The sequence below is a fragment of the Odontesthes bonariensis genome, chromosome 16, assembly GCF_027942865.1.
Source record: "Odontesthes bonariensis isolate fOdoBon6 chromosome 16, fOdoBon6.hap1, whole genome shotgun sequence".
Taxonomy (NCBI): domain Eukaryota; kingdom Metazoa; phylum Chordata; class Actinopteri; order Atheriniformes; family Atherinopsidae; genus Odontesthes; species Odontesthes bonariensis.
Window position 1 is genome coordinate 21,752,859 of NC_134521.1, and position 23,390 is coordinate 21,776,248.

The 23,390-nt window shown below is 43.2% G+C and overlaps 1 protein-coding gene across 1 annotated transcript in view; it reads left to right on the top strand.

Moving 5' to 3' along the window:
• jam3b (junctional adhesion molecule 3b) overlaps positions 1-21,810 on the top strand; it is a 31,619-nt gene extending 9,809 nt beyond the window's left edge. The window contains exons 2-9 of the mRNA XM_075486584.1: positions 14,107-14,175; positions 14,282-14,395; positions 14,501-14,653; positions 15,196-15,398; positions 17,327-17,426; positions 17,565-17,694; positions 17,790-17,844; positions 18,445-21,810. Coding sequence (XP_075342699.1) covers positions 14,107-14,175; positions 14,282-14,395; positions 14,501-14,653; positions 15,196-15,398; positions 17,327-17,426; positions 17,565-17,694; positions 17,790-17,844; positions 18,445-18,480 — 860 coding nt within the window. The 3' untranslated portion in view covers positions 18,481-21,810. The remainder of the gene's footprint in view (positions 1-14,106; positions 14,176-14,281; positions 14,396-14,500; positions 14,654-15,195; positions 15,399-17,326; positions 17,427-17,564; positions 17,695-17,789; positions 17,845-18,444) is intronic.
• The last annotated feature ends 1,580 nt before the right edge of the window (positions 21,811-23,390 follow it).

The following is a 23,390-nucleotide window of genomic DNA, read 5'->3' on the forward strand; positions in this document are numbered from 1 at the left end:
GAACAAAAGCCATTTGTTCAGTCAGCTTCATACGTGCACGCCTTTTGTGGGAGGTGAGGTTGAGGGTAAACATACATTAGGCCCCACAAAACCCCTGCACTCACCTCACTCCACCCTAAAATTGAGCTCCCTCGCAGTCGTTTTTTCTGGCCCGATCTGGTTTGAGCTAGAACAATGAGCTTATGGTTTCATGAGCTCTTCACCTCAATTTCAGGGAGAATCTGTGTGTACGCGCTTTTGAGCCTCTCAAAATGGCTTCCCACTCCTACCCTCCTTTCCTGGCACAGGCTCATTCATGCAGAACTGAGGGACTGTACAGTTTTTATCTCAAATCACCAACACTCAAGATCATCAGTGTTCACATCTGTGGGCGGCTTCCTTTGGGGCGATGTTAATGCTGTTCAGTGAGAGCGAGTCAGTTCTTCAGAGCGGGGTGAGCTCCGCAGATACGCTGTGATGTGCTGGTATCTACCCTTTGGCTCCCCGTCAGATCGCAGTATAACAGCCTGTAAGATTGGCACTTAACCACTTCTCCCTGCTTTTTATACCGTTTCTCTGCTCTCATAGAGATGGCTGCATTTGAGCAGATTGAGCCTGGCGCTTTGCCAGTCAGTTGTAGTCACGGTTTATCAGGGCAGGGCCCTCTGTGCTCACTTCACAGAGCTCACTGCAGTCTGGATATTTCTTACCAAAGGACACCAAGGGGCTATAGAGTCTAATTCACGGATAATTTTCAGGAATGTGACTCACGTTAAGTAGTATCTAACAATTTATGTCATTCGACATGTGAACGCTGCATGTAAAGGAGCCGAATTCGTAACATTTTGCCACAGAGTGGGACACAGATACGTTTCATTAGGTTTGAATGTGAGAGTTGGGATGGCAGGTGTCTGATTTTGTATTTACGTGTAAACACCTGATAATGAAATATGATCTCCTCGGAAGGACATTTCTGCATTCAAAAAAAGATTTGATTGAAAATATATATCTTAAAACATGTGCTTCAGGTTTGTCTTGACTGACCCAAAGAATGGGATTTCCCTGTATTGAACAGGCCGGCGCATGTGCCATACTCAGCTGTAGCATGCAGAGCACCACAAAGCAGCGTGGTTTAACGCAAGCAACGGCAGCAGGTGAAGAGGTCGCCAGCTGTCCTCTATTCTTACCATGATTGTGCTTTGGAGCTCAGCCATTGTTTCCTAGGTGAGTGGGTTGCACTGTAACTGTACCGCACACCTTTATTTCCCGTGTGACCGCATACATGATGGCATAGTTCACATGGAAACAGAATGAGTGGCATGAAACGGTGGATGGTTTGGCTGTCTGATGCCTTTGTCTGGTATTTCCCACGGAAACCCATCAGGGATTCCTCCCAGAGCAGGTGATGGAAGTGCGGCTCCGTGGGGTGGGTCAGCAGAAGGAGCCTCAGATGGTTTTCCTCCCCAGCTGTTGTTTCAGCAACATTCTCAGCCCCACAGCTCAGCCAGCCTGTGCAAACTATTTGAGTCTAGAGTATGCCTTTATACACACTTGTTGTCTGAGTGGGCTGCTTGTTGGCAAATTCTTGCTTGAGTTGCACTTTGATGTCTCAATATTTAATTTTTTTATATCGTAGGCACAGAATGTTCATAAACAACTGTCACTTTAAATGAAAACCAGCCCTGATTCATTCCCGCTTATGTGTCTGGTTGAATGGAATTTATCTGTTTCAAGAATGTGGTTTCTGAGAGCTGGAGTCTCCGCCCTTTTAATTAGAACTTATTTTGTAACGGTTTTACATTTGTGTTCGTTGTTAAAATGCAACTCCTGGAAGCACAGATCAGCCACTACTCACTTAGTTATCACGTTTTGTGCAAGCGATCCGATTCAGTGAGCTCGCAGAATCAGAAGAGGTTTCCAAAGACGTTGTGTCACTTCTTCTAAATGATCGCAGCCTTGTGACATTTAAGGTATGAAAATGCGGGGGCATTAAGTGAACCCACTCCCCTCGACCGCACCTGCCTGTCAAAGCCCAGTTCACGTGACCAGTCATCCCCTACACAGTCACACACTTTTGGCGACCTCGCATTCTGCACTCCTCTTCGTTTACTCCTCATTGCTGCTAAGTAAGGGAGAATGAAGTCGCCTAAATCGCCTCCCACGGCATTATACAACATGCAGACCAGTTGCCACAGAGTGAGAGGAGCTGCTGTAAAGGAAATCTTTGTCAGTGAGTGAATCGTTGCTGCAAGAGCACGTTTGACCTTTGACCCTTAGCTTGGCCATGCCTCTTGACTTTAGCTTTTAATTTCTTGTCACAAAGTCAGTCGACACTTCCTCTGGCCTGGCGTGAAACATGTAGTGATGAAATGCTCAGTCAGGTCACTTTGTAAATCCTCACAGAGTGTCTGGCATTTTTATTCATTTGGCCCGATGTGGTTTGCCGTGAGGTTTGTCTTGTAGTGAAAAGGCACATCAGCGTAGCCCAAAGACTGTGGAACAATTGAATCAAACAGCTCGTGGATTGTTCTTAATATAAACAGGAAAGTGCAAGTCTGAGTAATCCTTTTAATAAACAAAAACTTTGCAAACGCTGGCCTAGAACACTGACAACACATTTTATTTCCAGTAAACTGTGAACTGTGATTGTAATGTTATTGCTTCCATCAGTGATCGGACCTAAATCATGTCACTTAAACTGGTGTGCTTTTCCTGTATTTAGTCCTCCGCTACACAACATGGCTTTTGTTCAAGTGTGAAAACAAAGACCAGTTAATAGCCTGGCCTGTGGGAAGCCATTGTTGTAACAGTAGACTTTAGAAACACTGGGATTTTGTCCTGAACCGGTTGTTTCAGAGTCGATAGCATCTCTTGATGACTGAGCTGAACCCTGCTGGGAGGCCTCGCTATACAGACGTCAAAAAGCCTCTGGCTTCCATCTCATAAATTTAGTCTGAGTAACATAAAAGTGCAGAACTGTGAAAATTTGAAAGCATGACTGCATTCGGCTACAAGTGTTACTGTGAGTTTAATGCACTGTTACCTTTGTCTGTGGTGTTTACGCTCAGTTGGTTACTGTTATTTGGTTGCAGTGAAGCTGGATCAGATGAGTCAGTGGAGCTGGAGACATGATGGCTCAAACAGAAGACTTCTGTGAAGCCGTCATGGACTCACAGAGTGCAGGTGGTGGGAATACACATCTGAAAACAGATATAAAAGTCAGCGTGGTTAACTAAAAGGATGCCTGCTTTTTTACCCAAAGCAGGCATCCTTGGAGCACGTAGGAAGTGAGGCAGATTAAACCTTTTGGACCTGCTATGTCAACATGTCTCTGCTGTGTGGTGTTGTGTTATTGTTCAGTTGTCAGTTGAGCCTTAACTCATCGTGGTCGGCTCTGCTCACCGTCCACAAACTCAACAATGAGCGCTTATCTGGTCGGCAGTAGCAGAGCGGATCAGCTGCCCCCCCCCCCCATTTCTCTGTCACTGTGCTGGCCATTATAAGGCAAAGGAACTGCTGGCTGGTCAAAAAAGACCCATGTTAGTATCTCAGCACTCAGATTGGCCTGCTGTCTGCACATATGAGTCTTTTCAGGTCTTTAAATGTTGTGGACTTATTGGTTAAACCTTTGTGATGCACTGATGGGAAGCATTAAAAAATGTCTGGAGGGTGTAAGGGGGGTTAGGAAAGGTTTTGGAGTAGATTTGTGATCCAGGGATTTAGCACCATGCGTTATAATCTGACCTGTGTCTTGTTGATTAGGAAACTTTGTGGACAGTGGCAGTAGCCACGTAGAAAACCCCACTGTGGTGATCAGTTTAAGAAGCCGTAACAGTCAGAGGACTGTGTATGGCTATGGCTAATTCCATAGCCATACAAATGTTTGTGTTCATCGTGGCTTAAAAAGCCCTGTGCTGAAATTGCATTCCTAATTAGGATTAAGGAAAGGGTTAGGCAGTCTGGGCTAGAATGTGAAGCATTTGCAATGAGCGCCGCTGCTGCCATCTGTGCAGACTGTGGTGAGGAGCTAATTCTGGCACTGAGCATGGCGTGATTTAACTCAGATTTTGCGGTAGCAGCTCCAGTTCAAGCGAGGGATTTGGACTATGACTTTGTACCAAAAAACTCTTGCTGGGAGTTAAATTAGCCCCTCCTCTTAGCTCTCCTTTTGAGCTGACGCCATGGAGCTCCCCAATTCAATTGGACATGCAACATGTGTAGCATGTCAGATTGTTCGCATAACAGAGATGCTGCGCCAGGGGAGACCCGCTCAGGCTCTTGCTCTTGTGCTTCGATCTGTAGTGACAAGGCTTTCTCACTGTCTCCCTCAAGAGGTTGACCTGGGCTTGAAAATGAGCAGTCAATCATTTCATCATAAAGTATGGTCACGGTTTCCCCACGTGCATGTGAAAAGAAAGGAAGAGCAACTTCTGCTTATGCTCCCTACCTGGGAGGGATCCCAATTAGCAGGCCGATGGTCCTCTGGTTGCTGCTGACAACGCCTAAAAATAGTCTCTGAGCATTTAAGTACTAACCTGTTCTCACTCTATTTAGGAGCAGCTCCTGATTGTAGGAAACCGTAGCTGTAATTAGCGTTTTCTTTCCCTCTAACCACATACACTTACATTTTAGAAACCTCTCTTCTGGACAATTCAGCCGTGGGCTCATAATGAAACATAACTCATAATCTCCAAAACATTTTTTGTACAAATAAGTTCAACTGAAAGTGCAATATATCCCGTTTGCTTTTTGTTGTTGCGCTTTGTAGAAACTCCCTGTGCACTCACCTCACAGCAGAGACCAAAGTTATTAGTCCACGGCTCGTGTCGATGAAAATTAGGTCAGAGCTGTTTCACAGGAAACAGGAATGAGAACTTGTTTGTGTTTTTACAACAACTTTCCCATGTTTACTTGATCTGGGACGTTTTAATCTGAGCATCTTCAAGCAGGTGCTGTACACTTCACACTGTATACTTTATTTTTATGTAGAATAAATAGCTACTCAGCTGCACTGGTTCTCTTTATAAAAATGTATACCAAAATGAAAAAAGAAAACTTTTTTTTTTTTTTTAAACGGTGAATGGTGCCTCTTTGATTCTTTGAAACCCAATAAAATGACTGTTTACTGTAGCTGGAGAAATGTTGTAAAGGAGTTTAAATTCTGTTCTTACCCCCATGAAACAAAATGGACATCATTACAATTGTGAAAGATTATTTCTGTTGCTAACGATGCAGGTTCACACAGAGAGAGGAGGGGGCGCAGTCCTGAAATTACACTGCCTCGCAAATATAACTCTGTGGCGTATCATATTTTCCATGAGGATCTGACGGCTTCATTTTTCCTTTTCCAATAGATTTAGGCCTACATTTCCATATTGTGTCTGTTTGATGGTTATTGTGTCCCAAGCCACAATACCATGTGACCATTGTTCTGTGTTTAATGAAGAATTCATTCAGTGCCGGGGCCTGAAACTGTGTCACAAAACAAAGGTCTCCATTGGCATGCAGGGCTGCTGAGACCATGTGAAGAGGCAGTTTGACACCAAACAAACGGGCTATTTTTACACAACAACCATCTGATTATCTCAGGGCCAAGATGTTTTACATGACCTAATGAATAAGTAAAGCTGTCAGTGAAGATTGTTCAGTGTGTATTGATTATTTGATCAATTTATCGACCTGAGCAACTTAGGGCACAGACTAAGTAGAGAGTGCAACATTTACTTTAAGCTGTCCAGCACTGAGCGTTTGTGTTTTGTTTATCTGTTGGCATCTTGAACAGTATCATTTTTGTCCGCAAAGCCCACAATCCTGTTCTGAACATGTTAACAAGATGTTATGAATTGAGTGAAAGGGTAAAATCACCCGACGAGAGCCTTTAGTGACTGTGGAGTCACCCTGATGTGGCTCAGTGCAGGGACCAGCTTTGTGACGAGTTAAAGGCGCTGCATTTAAGGTGGAAAAGAAAAAGTTGGGTTTTCTCCTCTGTGCTCTAGTCCTGTGAGCTGGTCATGCTTAGCTTAAGGTTAAAGTGAGAGCAGGCCAGATGCTGACACTGACACAAAGTGACATGTTCCCAGGCATTCAATGACACCATCAGCTACTCAGCCAGCCCCCCCCACCTCATTGGTTCTGGCCGAGTCTTTGACCCTCCTAGATCAGAGGGCTCACCAGCAGTAAGGCACATGGGCTGTTCAGGACTCACCGGGCTCACAGATCAGGACCTGCGGCAGTTTAATATTTAAATGTAGAATAAATGAATATACAAGAAGCCCTCGTAGGCAGAGCTGAACCGTGTTTGGAGTACACCTGGAATAGATGGGATGCATTTGAATTAACTCCTGAAACAAGGACACAACTCACAGAGAGACAAAAAAAACCTCTCTGGGACAATTCCGAAGAATAAGTGATTCTAAAGCAGGGTTGATCCTATCCTTATGCCTTTGAGCCAATTTCTGAACTGGAAGTAGTCCTGTGCTGCCAGAAAACAAATAAGCCAACTTCCAGAATCTAGAGCCATTTCTATAAGATCTAAATAGCTTGTGTGATGGTATATTCCATCTGACAGGGAGATGGGAAGCTGGAAACCTGTTTCCCGACTTTACAGGAAAATGTTAAACTATGACCCAAATACCACACCAAACCTTGAATTGGCTGGATCGCTCCACCCATGTTCAGCATGTAATACACTTATATGTAGGTTTAATATAGCTGCATATTTTAAATTCACTTGAAGTTTGCTGCCTGTTGGAGTGTCACACTGCTCCGGGTTCAGCTCCAATGAGGTGACATTTGCCCAGCAGCTGAAAGAACATCTGACACCTCATTGTGGCAGAGTTAGTCTCATTCTTGTTTCTTTAACCTTTCCACATTTAAGTATCCTGTCATTTCTTTACACGTTGCCGGGAAAACAGGAACTAGGTGCTTCAGTTTATTGAAACATGGGCAAACATAAATGGAAAAACTGTGTATAAGATAAAAGCTTGAAAGTCAATATTTGGTCTGAGCAGCTTCATTCTCAACACAGTCTGAACCCTCTCAGACCAGCTTTCTGTCATTCCTTTAAGTAGGCTTCAGGAATAGTTCTCCAGGCTCCTTGAAGGACATCCCAAAGCTCTTATTTGGATGTCGGCTGCCTTTTGTTCCGTTCTCTGTCAGGATGATCCCACACTGCTTCAGTAATGTTGAGCTCCGGGCTCTGGGGAGGATTCATCCCTCCATCAGACCTGTTGCCACTGATTTTCAGCCCACTTCTTGTGTCATTTGGCACAGCTCAGCCTTTTCTCCCTGTTTCCCTTCCTTAAGAACGGCTTCTTGACAGCCACCCTTCCATGGAGACCATTTCTGGTGAGGCTTGGACCAACAGTAGATGGATCAGCTGAAGGTCCAGATGCATCTCTCAGGTCCTGTGTCAGGTCTTTTTCTCATTCCTTCAGGACATCACTTTCAGATAGTTCTTTAGAGATATGCCAAGTTTTCAGCTAACAGCTCTTTGGGAATCACCTTGTTGCTGCGAAAAGTCTCTCAAAGTGTGTTATCTTTGCTTTTTTTCCCTCAACTCGACGAAATAAATGAGAATGAAGGTCAGTGGCTTTCCCAGAGTCATAAAGTGCGGCCGACGGAGGGATGTTGACGAAGGCTTTTACCACAACACGAGATAAACAGGGAAATGCTTTATGCTTGTGCCTTATTACAGCTCATTTTCTGGTTCAAGCTCAGAGGAATAAACATCTGCTACTGAAAGCTTTTTGAAAGAAATTGTTTTTTTTGTTTTCTTTTTTTCTTTCCAGCTAACAAAAAGTGATTTCCCCAGCCGACCAAATAAAGAGATTACGCAGCCAGAAAACCTAACATTGTTTAATTTACATGAAGAACTGTTATTCTGTGGTACTGTGAAACGCTGAAAACAGAAAGGTGTGAGTGGGGAAAAGAAATTTTTACGCAGGGATGGGGAGGGAACAGCTCTGTTGGAGGACCACAGCTGTGACAATACAACCTGGGGTCACTCTCCATGCCAGCTCAGCTCTAAAACCTTTCTCTCGTTGTCGGCATGACACAAGCTTACAGTTTTGGAGAAGCCCTCTGAGATCTGTTTAGTCACTTTGCCCCACAGCTACCAAAACAGGTGGGGACCTTGTTTTGCACTGGTCATCAGTGGTGCGTTTAGGGGGGGGGGGGAGTAGAGAAAGAGAAAGAATCCGGTTACTATGGAAATTTCCCTAATGTTTCTATGGGAACTGAAGCATCAGAGCCCGCTTTAGCTGGGATCTAGCTGTAATCATGTCTCAGAAAGAAGCTTATGGTAATATGCAATGCTCTTATGAATTAATTTGTCAGGCTTTGTGTCCCAGCTGACATCATAGACTTATCAAATAAACATTAGCGTCCCCTCATGGTGCAGCATGCAAGACACGAGTGCCTTCAGTCAGATCACCAGTGTTACAGTTCATGGTTTAAATATCCCTATTTATAAGGTTGTTTGGCTCATGAATCGCAGCCGTGTTATTGTGTGTATTTACTTGTTTAGTTCCCTTGTTTAGCCAGGAAAGTCCCACTGAGATACATGATCTCTTCTTCCAGGGAGTCCTGGCAAAAAACAAGCATAAAACAAAACAACTCGTACATTTATAGCTCAGCATGAAACAGTATTCAATTATAAGATTTTGCCTGGAGCCGTAGATACTTTAGTGTAATACTTTGTTGTCTGAGAAGGTTTTCTTTACTTTAGACTGAGCCGTCACGATGTAATCAACGTCACAAACGTCTCAGGATATTTTTCTTCTAGCTCTCTTTTTTTCTTGTTCAACACTCTGCTGGTTTGACCGTTTTCTGCTCAGGGTGCTCTCTGAACTTTCACACACACGGTGACCAGGAACAGCCACGCGTGCGGCGCTAAAAACACTTAGCCTATTTGTAGCTGAACCTGAACATTTGCACCCCTTAAAAGCTGTTCTGTGTGCTTTCAGAAGGCAAATTCCAGCAGGGACTACAAGTGAGAGCCCCTTTAGGAGACTCGTCAACCTCCATACATTGCAAATCGTCAGGGCAGGTTGTTATTAATGCACACAAGGGATCTGATTCTCATTAAAGGTAGATAAATAACGGAGCGCTACAATTGGGACAAGCTTCTTCTTAATTACAGAATTGAGAAAATATGCTGTATCCAATTCCTTATTATTTTGTTCTCGGGCTCCCTTTCACACGAGTGCTGACTACACGGCTCACAACAGGCTCGCAGCTCGTCCCATAAAAGCACGACACCTGCTGCATAGCTTCTCTTTTCACTGGGAACAATTGGAAAAAAGAAGCGTGCCCCAAAAATAAAAAAGGCCTTTGTTGATGCTTTGAGGTTTGTTTGTTTTGTCTTTTTTTTTTTTTACCTTTTTTGCCTTTAGTCAATTTTATCCTCAATGGTTGTTGTTTTTGTGTTGCTGAAAATCTGAATTCCGAGCCCACAGAATTAGTAATGTGATAGTCGTGGCATAGACGATGACAATCATGATATTTTCCATCATAAACTAAGTTCCCGGTGTCTTAATTTACTGTGTGCTGAGTATTTAATATTAAGTTGAGTATGAGTTCATTAAGAGTATCTTTTAATGTTTTGTTACGACATGCAGCAGAGTTGGATGGCATTAGAAGACGGAGCTACCTGTTCAGAGTTGTTCTTTGGAGAATAATTTGGTAATTAATTGAATTAGTTCATTAAATGTATTGATAATTGATACATAGCTGATGAATCTATGTATCTGTCAGACTTTCCTGATCGGATCCAAACGGTTCATTCGATTATTTGAGTTGTTTTAACATTCTTCGCTTAAAAATTAAATTTCGAAGCAGCAACCCAAAACATTAACTATTACAGACGGGGCTTAGATTATTTTTACTTTTTTCTTTAGGGAACCAACCACGAATGGTGATGTTTTTACGATTGTAGTTAAACTTGAGAATGATGAACCCGTGTGCTCAGTGCAGTCTTCCTCAGCACGTCCATTAATCTCTACATCACAGCAATAAAGCTTCGACGGCTCCCCTGCCGGTGTCCCTCAGGTGGGTTGTTTACCCATGTTTCAGCTGGAAACGAGGTGCTGAATATGTGTCAGGGGTATGTAGGCCGTGTTATTCGTGTAACATTAGCTAAGTATCAAGTACTCTATGCTCCCCTGTCCATGCAGCTGGCTCTGCACGTGGGTTCGGACGTACATAAGCAGTCTACCTCGCTGACGGGAAGGGGTGACAGCACACGTAGAGTCCTTGCTCATGTTGTTACGAGACGATACTGCTGTGAGAAAATAGCCTATATCGTTTGGAGGACATGGCCTTGGAGATGTCAGTGGTTGATGTGACAACACCGGTCAGGGGGCAGGAGCCTGTTTTATTGCGATAACGGCCATTTTTGTTGGACTAAGAGGGAATATGAGGTGCACCGATTGAACATACCTTATGGAAACAAATGACTCCATCAGATCAGAGAGAGTAAAACGATAAATAAATCGTATTTTTTTAACATGAAAACACGAGACACTCGAACATGTGACGAGTTTGTAAATAGCAGCTGTTGATAGTATGTAAATCTGTGTGTGTGTGTGTGTGTGTGTGTGTGTGTGTGTGTGTACTTTGATGTGTGAGCTTCCGTAGGGGTGTGGGAAATTCTCCACAGGCACGAGGTGTGGATGCTCCACAGGGAATGTCACTGGTTGCTTCATTGAACCTTTCTATTTATGATAACACAGCATCATCTCGCTGGATTTACCGAGCAGCGGTACAGGAGACAAGCGCGGAAGCTGCAAAACAAGAAAGGGCTCATTACACAGCGCTGGCATTAAGAAATATCCAGCTCCTTTGTGCCCGTTGTATTATTCAGTGATGTAAAAACTAAGAGGGCACTAAGGGCATTCAGGGCATTACGCTAAGATTAGAGAGAATACCCTGAGCCATTGGAAGCGGCAAGGAAGATTAAAAGGAAAAAAAAAAAAAAAAAAAAAAACTTTGACGCAGATTTGCAGATTACCAGTTTTCACATCTGTGTCCAACAAAGATTTAGAAAAGAAAAAATCAGATGTAGGTCACTGAACACCTGCATGGTTTAAAAGCTAATGATCCACAGACCTGTGTCGCATACGCGTTATCGCTGGTGCCGTTGACATAACAGATGAGGGTGAGATCTGAGAGGCTGTACAAGGAGGCCCGAACACAGACAGGATGAGTTTGACATGACCAGGAAAGGATGTGTCTGACAGACTGGAGGAGAGAGGGGAAACGCTGCTCTCATAACACGCAGTCAGCACTTCCCGATACTTCACTGGCCTGTCCAGCTGTGTGGTATTGTTATGGAGTTGGAAGAAGATGCTGGCCATTGCTCAAATGTTACCCAGGAGGAAACGGTTGATAAATGGGTCACTCACATGTTTCGAAACCAACCGGTTTATCAACAACGGAGGGAATTCATGTGGCTGTGCATAGCGCAAGCTCCCATCTTTTGGGTGGTGACTGTTGTCGATATTTATCAGAAGTCACTTCGTTTGTTCGTTCACACTTTACTTTCATCCCATGCCTTTTGTTTTAGTTTTACCCGTACACATAAGTTATCCGCTCCATGGTTTCTGGTGTAATATTTGGGATGCTGTTTGTCTCTGCTCTCATTTCAAATTATAGAGAAGGCCAAAGATGTTCTAATCACTAGACAGAATGTCACATGGTGCATGATTGCAATGACTTTAAAGTAAACGGTGTCAGGGTTTTTGTTTGGTTTCTTTTTGCAGTAGGCGAGAGGAATTGATGAAGGATTTTTCTTTCGTTCTGAACTCACAAGCAATTTATTCCCCTTGCTGTCTTGCCAGCATTATAACGTAGCTCAACACCAGAGCCCAGTCTTTTTGAGTGGGGGTTTAATGGGCTTTCCTGGACAGCTGTTTCCACAGCAGACCTCTTAACCTTTTTTTATCTCTACGTCAAGCTCACTTATGCACCTAATCTGCTCTTATACTAACCGAGTAAAGGAGGAGGACAGGAAGTGGGAGGAAACGCCATTTGCTCTGTCTGAACCAAAGAAGAAACCGATTGCTCCGGTTCACACAAAAAATATTCACCTGGAATAATTTATTGACTGTATTTCAACACAGCATATTGTGATACTTTAGTGCGCCGGCATACTTGGCCCAGTTAGTTTTGGTATTGTGTTACACAGTACGTGGGGTGCATTTGAAATTTAAACTCTGAGATTTTTACTGGGATGCCTCACTTGAAAAGCTTTTGTCATAAACGGTAAATATAGCACATCCATGAATTCCACATATGGAGTCAGTTATATTTGCACCTTTTACGGATGAAGAAAACGTTACCTTTGTAGTCACTTTTCATCAAAAGATGCCAAACTTTTGTCGGAAAATGTCGCAGTTAGAGGACTTGTCGGTATCTGTGGAAATTGAAAGGCTTGCACTGTTTGCTGTCACATTTCCAGCAAACAGCCGAACTTCTCATCATTTTCAAGGATTTTCTTGTTCCTTTAGTGTTGTGGAGATCAGGGCTTGTTGTGGGACATCTGAAGATTTGATCAAGTATTTATTGTTATCTTCAACACTGTTGGGCTTTTTGAACTTTATCTCAGCTCAAGCAGCTTCAGATGTGATATTACAACACTTAATCCTTGCAGAGAAAGTGTCCTTTTGTAATTGGTGCCGCCACCTCTGAGAGATCAGGGTGAGCTGCAGTGCAGCACCCGGAGCTGATCTGGATTCAGATTTTTCCAACTGAAAGGATTTATTCATGCTTAGCACCAGTGTGCTTAGTGGCATCAGGAAGTATTCCAGCCAGGCTCTCATATGAAATTGATGAGCTCTTGAGCAAGAAACTGGCTGTTAAACAGATATTGCCAACTTAGTTCCTCTCATTATGCCAGAAAAGCCAGATAAAGTGCGAGGATGTTTCCATGTTGTTATGATCTCCGGAAAGACGGTGGGCTAATCAGCTTACCCTGTCTGCTTTAGCAGGTGACCCCAGACACTGCTGTGTCCAGATGACAGTTGGTGGAGGTCAGGTTATCCCCGTTTTAACAGTATTCTTTGAATCGGGGGTTTAAAAGCCCCTCCACCACCAAAGAGTTGCTGACTGCGCTGTTTTGTGACTTTTAATCGTGTGAGTGGGTGGAGAAGCTGCCTCAATGCTTGTTTTGTGTGTCAGTTGTAATAACCGGTGGGCCTGTTCAGAAATGCATCTGTGATGCCGATAAGCCAATAACCTCTCACCTTGTAACCGCGGTCGGGAGGGTGAAGGCAGCGTCACACTTCAACATTACCAAGGTAACTTTGATGTTGTAATTTATATACACTGGACCTCCGAGCTGAGCCGTGACTTTGTGCGGCCTGTGCGCTGCAAGTCAAATGTCCTCGATGGGAAAGCAGCTTCTTGCTGACGTGAACGTCCAGTAGAAAATAGATCGGGTAAGAATAGATTTTCAGTGAAGCCAGAGCATCGTTTTAGACCGGACTTGGTATCAGTGTTGATGGGCATTTTTCTTAGTTAACAGTGATGTGGAAGTGATTTTTCGTGGATTTGTTTTTGGACCATAGGCTGTCAGGATGATTCAGCAGTGCCCCCTCCCAAGGCCCTGTCCCTCAGATCTTTCTGGGGTGCTTTTGCACCATTACTCCCACATGGGCAACAGCATCAGGCCCAGAGACAGAGAGGGAGAGATAGAGGCTCGGCAGGCAGTTGAACTACTGGCATGGTGAGCTTGCCCTGAAAAGGGCACATGCCTCCCTGCACAATTATCCAGTGTGCATAGAAACAGCACCCCCACCCTCCACTCACACTCACACTCACACTCACACAATGGTTTAACCAACATAACTAAAACTGGAAGAAGGACGGGAGCGGAACGAGGACAAACACGTCTGCATGTTCAGATCGTTACACTGACACAGCATTGGCATTTACTTTCCTCTTAAATGTGTTTGTAAAATTCAACATGACTGTACGCATTACAGACACCCCCAAGGAGGGTGTAAAAACAAGCCCAACATCAGTGCATGTCAACCGGTATTGTAGATTTAGCATGAGATCATCTCTGCATCATGAAAATTCATGCTCCAGAGAGTTTGATATCGCCCACTTCCTCTTGTTTTGCAGGCTACTTCAGCGTGTTAGCAGTGGTCCTGAAAACGGATAACAAATCACCGTGGACAGACGAGTTTGACAGTAAGAACTCGTGACTAGAAATAATACGGAGAGGAAAAGATGCCAAAACGCTCATCAGTTTTGAATTCATTGCCTAATATTGCTCCCTGTTTTTTCTGTCCTGCAGAAATTGAATTATCGTGTTTGATTGAGTCCATTTCCACGCCAAATCCCAGGATTGAATGGAAGAAGATCACAAGCGAGGGGCCGAGTTACGTGTACTTTGACAGGAAGATCTCAGGTAGTTCATAAACTCCGCAGACGAAAGCACGTTTCAGCCCGTGGTAAGTTTCTGCTGTTTATTTATTACCCGAGATGGTTTTTTTTTTTTTTCTTCTTCTGACAGGTGACCTGGAAAATCGAGCCGTGATCAGAGAGCCGGCCACATTATTGATAACCAACGCTACCAGATCAGACACAGCCAAGTATCGCTGTGAGGTGACCGCTGCTGGTGACCAGAAGTCGTTTGATGAGATTGTGATTGACCTTGTCGTAAGAGGTACCCTAACTTGCTCTTATCACAGATTTAGCTGTGTTTTGGTGTAAAAAACATGATGAGAAACTCAAAAAAAAAAAATGAAGCCATTATCACATCCTCAAAAGAGAGAGCTCGGTCAGTGAATCACACTTTGGATGCTGTAAAAAGAAACCACGTTGTAGGTCGCACCGAGCCTTTGGCATACATACTGTACAAGGATGCGTTATGACCAGAACTGCCCAGCTGCAAAGGCGTGCTCTGGGCTATAAGAGGAAACCTCTGAAACGGCATCTGCTCTCAACTGCAGCGCTAAAGAAAGCAAGTGCCGCGTGTTTTGGTGGCGTTTTCTGGCATGGCCCAAAAAACGCGTTCCCGTCCGGTCCTGTCAGTGGTGTCAGTCCAGTGATCCACGAGGACTCAGAGTGACATTGTGTGGGTTTTTTTAAGCTTCTAAGCCCGGCAGCGTCATTTAGATCGCGTCAGTCTGTTTCTCGCTGAGATGCTTTTAGAAACATAAAAGCTTTGCTGCTCTGACTATCATCATATGTTCTGTGCCACCACAGTAAAGCCAGTGGTGCCAAAATGCAGCGTTCCAAAGTCGGTGCCTTTCGGGAAGTCAGCTGAGCTGAGCTGCGTGGAGGAGGAGGGCTTCCCCAAGTCTCAGTACCAGTGGTTCAAGAACAAGGAGGAGATTCCCGACGACCCAAAGAGCAGCCTCAAGTTCTTCAACTCCTCGTACACGCTCAGCGGAGCAACAGGAACTCTGGTCAGTATGCATGCACATGTGTTTGGACAAGGACACGCATGAGTGACAAGGGCGGGGCCGCGAGGACGGTGGCCTAACGCCCAGGGGTGGGGGTGGATATTTTGGGGAGACAGTTGATGGTGCGAGAGGGCTTGAGCCACGAGGGGAATCTGCTGTCCTCGTCTGCACATTCCTCAATTCAGGCTTACTTTCCAGCACAGCTCTCCTGTCAACCTTCAGATGTGACACAGCACAGTCAACCATATTCATATCTGTGAGCGAGGGATGCGTGTTGAACATTTTTTTCTGCTCTACTTTTTACGTTTAAGACCCCTCACACACTTAGCACTCCTCTCTGCTATTCTTACGGGAAAGTAAGCCAGCCGACTGAGCGAGAGCCTGGAAGTGATTTTTACATTACACCAGAGAATATTATCTGGGACAGAAAAGCTTCAGCATCCACCTTTTTTTTTTTAAAGCCGAGGCTCTGAATTAAAACATGGCTTTACGCTGCATTATTTAGACAGTGGTACCATATAAAGAACTGTTCAAAAGTCCTGTGCCACCCCTCATTTGTTTCTAATCTTTTAAAGGGATCTTTTCCTTTGGCCGTTGGCTGTTTTTTCGCTCATTTTTGATCCAGTCCCTGTTCCTGAGCATTTTCAGAGAAATGTATTTCTTGTTTAAGATTCTTAACACTGACCTTTGAGTCACTGAACTAAAGGGACGAACCTGCCGGTGTTAAAACTCTCAGCAACACACGGCAAGCAACAGATGCAGTGACCTGACTGCAAGCCTGCAATGTTAGTGAGGATGCAGAGGGGTTTCACAGTCACAAAGACACGTAATTTGTACCCATTTCTTTAGCTGCATTTCACAAAAAAATGTCAAAGATAACAGCTGATCCATCTACTGTTGGCCCAAGCTTCACCAGAAATGGGCTCCATGGAAGGGTGGCTGTCAAGAAGCCGTTCTTAAGGAAGGGAAACAGGGAGAAAAGGCTGAGCTGTGCCAAATGACACAAGAAGTGGACTGAAAATCAGTGGCAACAGGTCTGATGGAGGGATGAATCCTCCCCAGAGCCCGGACCTCAACATTACTGAAGCAGTGTGGGATCATCCTGACAGAGAACGGAACAAAAGGCAGCCGACATCCAAAGTAGAGCTTTGGGATGTCCTTCAAGAAGCCTGGAGAACTATTCCTGAAGCCTACTTAAAGATGTGACAGAAAGCTGGTCTGAGAGGGTTCAGACTGTGTTGGAGTATGAAGGAGCTCATTGTGAATAATTTTCAATTATGTGCAAGCAATCATTGAAAAATGTGCAAACACAAATTGGAAAGAAATAAGTGGTGACTCAAGGTATTTTGCAAAGTACTTTGTGTCAACTACAAATTTATGGCAGGACTTTCGCACTGTATAAAATACAGTTTTTACACAGTTATGTGGTGGATTTCTCAGCACTAACAGAGAAGGGAGCCTTCTTTCAAACCCAAAGCCATGAATAGTTTTTAATCTGTGAGTTAACTTCATACAGAGACAGATTTTTCTGCTTCTTCACTTGCTCACAGTTGTTTTGAACGTATTTTCCACGCAGGCACAACCTGTTGTGGTTCTGGGCCGTCTCAGTGTCTTAAAAAGAAAATAAGAAAAAGAAAATAGCTATGAAGTCTGTTCAGTTTTCATATTTAATTAGAACTTCGCACAATTCAACAATATTCTTGACATTAGTCCAAAAGAACATTTGAACATTTGATTTGCTAAACAATTCAATTACGGCTTAACTGTCGCAGCTTCTCTGCTCTCAGAAGCTTTCAGTGCAGTTCACTTTTATCTTAGGAAAAACAAAAGTTAGACCGTAATATAATCATCTTAATCCAGGATGTTACACGGTCTCAGTTTCACCTCAGCTGGCTGCTGTGATCACCTGCTGTTTGTTTGGTCCTGGGCAGAAATTCATCGCGGTCCGAAAAGAAGACGCGGGCGAGTATTTCTGCCGAGCGAAGAACGATGCAGGAAACGCCGAGTGTGCACCTCAGAAGATGGAAGTGTGTAAGTGTGTCGCAGCCGCACCGTTGGAAGAAATCTCACAACTGATGAAGAGCTACCGGACAGATGTTTTACGTTGCACATGCTGTGCTGCACAGTACGAATGTCAAGATCCTTTAAGTGTTTTATGTCTCGGCACAGATGATATCGATATCGTGGGAATCGTACTGGGAGTGCTGGTGGTGGTGGTAGTGCTCCTATGTATAACAGTGGGGATCTTCTGCGCTTACAAACAAGGCTACTTCTCCACCCAAAAACAGACGGGGAACAAGTAAGACATCAACACATGATCAGCAGACTCACCTCTGATTAGCAACATTTTCAACCTGCCCCTCACCACACTGTGCTCTGGTTTGTGTCTGTTAGTTACAAAGTTCCCGCTAAAGGAGACGGAGTGGACTACGTCAGGACGGAGGATGAGGTTTGTACATCTGAGCTACAGGCATGTTTTAGGACAATAGAGTTCAGTCAAGTTGGACCTCATTTTCCCCGTGATGTCGCAAATGAGTTATTACTGTCTTCTTCTTCTTCTTCTTCTGCCGACTGCCTTCTGTTACGTCCGGGTTTAAAGGCCCGAAAGCAAACCGTAGAGCACGCAGGATAAATCCAACTGTCAACCTCTGGCTCTGAGAAATTCTGTCTATAACGTTTACAGTCATGTTTAAGTCGGACAAACACAATGGTTCATTTTTTTTCTGACAACACATAAATCTGTTGAATGTCAGTCGAAAGACCACAAGAACACAAGATAGACATTAAATCAGTCGGCTGTAAAGATGGAGAATAAGTAGAAATCAGAAACCGGAAAAATATTTGTTCTGCTTATGTGAACAATTTATTATTCTAGAAAATTACTTAAGCTGACAAATCGATACATCTAAAATGTTAGACTTAATTGAACACAAGCTATATTCTGGGAGAATAGGTGGGTTATCTGAGAATATTATTGGCCGTGACTGTTATTCGTGAAGTCGGACTTGTTGTCAATGACTGCTCCCGTTCGGCCGTGTGCTGCCTTCAGGGGGACTTCCGACACAAGTCGTCGTTTGTGATCTGAACGAAGAGAGGACAACAAGGGCCGTCGTGCCGAGCGGAAGACGTGACGTGTGGGTCTGCCCTCCATGCTGTCGGACCACGGAGCTGCCACAGTTCACGCTCTGAGCCTCGCAGCATGACTGAAATACAACTACTCACATTTGCCAAAGGTGACAGGAGCTCGCGGGACAACAATATGTAAAAATAGTACATGCTTAGGGGGGACTGGGAATAATTGAACTTACCGCCCTCAGCTGAGTTCATTTGCTAAGTTATGGTTCTTACTTTACAGTTATTGCATGGTTTTAAACACTAACTGAGGTGGAGGAAAGGAAGCATCTCTTTGTTCTGCCAGGTAGAAAAAAGAGGAGGTTCTATCCTCTGCAGGCAACTTTCTACTGTAAACATTTAGCTTCAAAGCTTTTTGTCATTTGTATAACATTTCTTTTCTACTGTTGAGATTTGTCAGACTATTTTTGATGGAATATATTTTAAAATGCCTATAGATAAAGGTTTACTTTTTTAAATATTTGTAAAATACTAACATGTTTTGTTTTGGGTGTTTTTTTTGTTTTGTTTTTCCTCTTTTTTTTTTTTTTATTTGGTTGTGGATGAAAAAAAATATGTAACACTTTAACCACTTTGCGTCGAGCTCTTCCACCCGTGCGGAGGAAGAAAGACAAAAAAAAGGCTTGTAGTTGCATATCAGAATGTGCGTCTTACATACTGAACATCTCCGCCGCGGTTACCCAGTTTCTGTCGTGAGAGACTTCCATGTTAATGTCTGTAGATAGTCTTAGTGAGAGGCTTTGAAGAGTGCCAGTCAAATGCTGTGAAACACTGTACACGATCAGTGCTGCGTTTTCTTGGTTTTCTTGATTTTAAGTGTCCTTCTATGCTTAATCTTGTATATATTGCAGTTACTGTCAGGATAGAGTTTTTGCTGTCATGCACACAGTCTGTGTCCAGTATTACACTATAACATTAAGAGTGATAATAATACAGGGTTTGTAAGTTAACCCTCCAGACCCAAAAGATGAGAAAGCTAGATGTGGTACTCATGAAAAACCTTTATTTTGCTACTAAATGGATAAGTCAAGGATTAGTTGTCAATGAAAGCCCATTATCAGGACTTGTTCTAACTATTGAGTCACCTCGGTTTAAACTACAGTTGCCAAAGGAACCAAATTCTACAGCTAGCTTTTAGTTATGACTAAATGTTCCAGCGGGAAAGAAAAATCATGGCGGTTTGGTTGCACCAACAAAGAATCCTTTTAACAGTTTTCATCAGAGTTCAGCATATCAAGGTTTAAAATGGTGAAATCCAGATTCAAATCATCATATTTTAATATCTTTTGGCCCCTCAAAACGTTACGCTGTATCCAGCTCGCTGTAAAGTTCGCCTCCACACAATAAAAACGCGCCTGCGCCACACGAACCAGCACTTATAAAAGAAGAGGGTGCGGACCAGTTTAGGCCTCATATCAGGCATCATCATCAGAGTTCTGTCAACATGAGTTGACTTTGTTTTCTTTTTAGGAACTCTCATTTTAAAGTGTGGACTCAGATAAAAAAAAAAAACGCACCGGTGTGTCACGGCCGCCAGTCAGGAAGACCTTACTGTTAAGTCCTGCTAATGAAACGGTCGTTAGTCATTTAATGTGACTCATCAGGGCGTCCTGTGATGCACCACCCAGACAAGCAGCAGAAGGGAAATGTGACTCATGTGAGTGTTTCATTCATTCTTACTTCTTTAAGTATTTTTGCTTATAAAGCCAGAAAGTGCCGATGAGAGGAAAGGAGGAAGCTGGGTGGAGCAAATAAGTGTCACGCTTCCCGGTTGGGTTCAGATGATGACACAAAGCCTTTCACACGGAGCATTCACGTTATCCATGCATAACGGAGACGTATCGAACCGGGATCTGGCTTTAGTGAGTCTGACTTTACATGAGAAAAGCCTCAAAAAAAGAGAAAGCTTGAAAGTTTCTGGATTGTATTTCAAAATAGGAAATTAGGGCCTTTTTTTTTTAAACTGTTTTTTTATTGTTAAGTGCGACATAATTTAAAGTTCAGTGAAGATTTAATCTAGATTGAAAAAATTTGTTTATCTTTTTTGGTGCAAACCAGCCTGAAAGTTTCATTAAAACACATTTTCAGTCCTCAGAACTGACCCTGCACCGTTGTCATGGTGACGTGAAGTGGACGGGTCTGGAGGGTTAGCAGCTGTACTAATTGTAAATAAGTATTTGTGTTTTGTTTTTGTTTTTTTTCTTTTCTCTCGAAAGATTCTGAAAGTTTGTGACAAATGAAAAAAAAAAAAAAGAAGGAAATTTGAGGCGATATGAAGCTCTTTCCATTTGTGAGGCTGATGGAAAGTTAACATTTCACCAGACGGGCGAAAGCTTCTCGGATCCAGAGCAAATATCTCTCAGGTTCAAAGCTCTGCTGTATCTGGCTTCTACTGATCGTATTTTAAAAGCTACAATCAGGTCAAAACAAAGAAAGCTCCACCTGAGGACGTCACTAGCGAGGTGAAATGTTAACTGAACATCAGTCGTGGTAGAGACGATCTGCCCAGCATTTGAGATCCAACACAGTACATTGATGAGTAAATCTCTCCCTCCTCGTTTGTAAAAAGTTCATTCCTCTTAAGTGCCTTCTGCCTTCAGAGTAGAGCATTTTGTCTACAGCCGTGCTCCGTCACGCGTACCTTCCCTCCACACCTTCAGAGGCTTTTTTCATTTTTTTTTCTCACTTCTTTCACCACCAACGTGGCGTTTGAGAGGAATGACGTTACTGCAGATATCTGCTTTCCCTCTTTTACATATCTGATGGTTTTTGTAAATAGCTTTTAGTTGTTTTTATTTCATAGATTTGAAGGTGTAGACATGATGAAATAGAAATTGAAGATATTAGTACCCACATATATATGTATAAATATATATTTATACAGTGGGACATATTTTTTGGTAAAGACACGTAGCACTATCAGGACAAACAAAAACAAATAACCATGACTTAGAAACATAAAAATCTAAAACCCAGAGCGGAGACATTTCTTTGATTCCTTTGTCCCGGATGACGCAGCCAAACAAACAGCCGACTCGGCGGATCTGAACCTGAGCTCCGGCAAACAGGAAGTGATGTCGATCAGCTGCAGGCACAGTTTCGTTTCCCCTGCAGAGGCGGCGATGGTCGATCTTTACATCCGTAGAGGATGGGTCCCGGCGTCCATCATGACTCAAAGAACCAAACGTGCATACAGGAGAATGTCAACACGGGGCCTGCTGGGGTTGCTTTTGTTCATTTTAGAGCCACTATTTGTGATTAATAAAACTCATATTACCAGATGTATTTGTGCTTGCTGGTCTTTTCATGATTCCTCTGATTCCAACCCCAAGGACTCCAGCTGTTCACAGAAATCCTCCTGAGCGCGGACGTCCATCAAATATCCCACTGACGGCATCTTTGTTGATCTAAAGCCATAATCTATTCGTGGGAGTTAAGCCATTTCCACTCTCCACGCCGCAAAACAGCTTTCTTGTTCCTTTCTGGTGACGGTGCCAACTGGCAGCACGCTCCTGGATAAAGAGCACTATAATCAATGAGCTCAGAGAGGTTCATATATTGCAGAACGCAGCAGAGCCGCTGGACAGTTAATTTACAGGAAAATCAATTTCAGCAGGGATCACCCAACTTGTGATTAAAAAGAACCCTGTCTTCAAGGATTCCAAGGAAGCAGGGAGACGTCATCTCAGAATATTAACACATGACGCTCTCATCCATCCACAGTGTGTTTTTTTCATTTGCCGGACAGATCAATGACTTGTTAAAACTGCAAAGTCATCAGATCTGTCTCAACTTATTGTCACAGAATAGAGTTACAGCATGTTGGTGGGATTTTTACCTCCGACAGACTGAAAACGGAGGATAGTTTTCTGAGGCTGAACAGCAAGAAGAAAGTAAGAGGCGTTAAAATGAGACCACGTGGCAGCAGCACGGTGTCTGGATGGGAAACGTTACAAAACTGAGAAAATTGAACGCACGTCGAGCAGCTTGGGCTCAACAAACCACAAGGTCGCAGATTTCATTGTGAATGTTAAACTACCTGTAAAGAAACTCAACAAGGCATTCTAAATGTTGAAATATAATACAGCATATTAAACAACAAACTGGAACTTTAAAGGGATCCTAAATGTAGATCCTGAATGTTTATTTCTAGCACCACATGTTTAAGCCTGGCTATAAAATCTTTGGTAGATAAAATCAGTAGGACCAGGTGTCATCAGACACATTTCTAGAGTTAAAACGTCTGGAGATGGACACACAAGATTTAGATTAGTTCATGAACTTTAACCACAGGTTATGTTCAGGTACACTGGATGTTTTAGGTGTAATTAAGTAAATCGAGTAAAGCTAAAACCTTGTTATTTGGAATTCTTGGAAGAAATTCACAAGTGCAAATACACATAGATGGTACGGCTGCTGAAAGAGTCATGAAAATAAGTTTCTTGGTGTGACAATAGACGAGAAAATAAGCTGGAAATCTCTTAGAAAACACATATGTAGCAAAGTTTCAAGAAGCAAAGCAGAAGAGCATTCGGGACCCCAAATCACTCCACATTCCTCATTGTTCACCGTATTTGAATTTCTGTGCAGAGGTTTGGGGTAATAGGATGATCCACAATACTGGTTCCAGAGATCATGAAAATCCACTGTTCTTAAAAGCAAAGATGCTCAAACGATCTGGTTCATTTTCGCACTGCACTAATTATGTGGAAAGCAATGAACAACATACCTCCTGACATCCTAAAATAGTTCGATTTAAGACATGCATGCATATACACATGTCTGTGTATATTTGCATAATATTTCTGTAAAGTTCAATAGCTTTTGGCATTTTACAGGGGTTAAAAAACACATATATGTAGC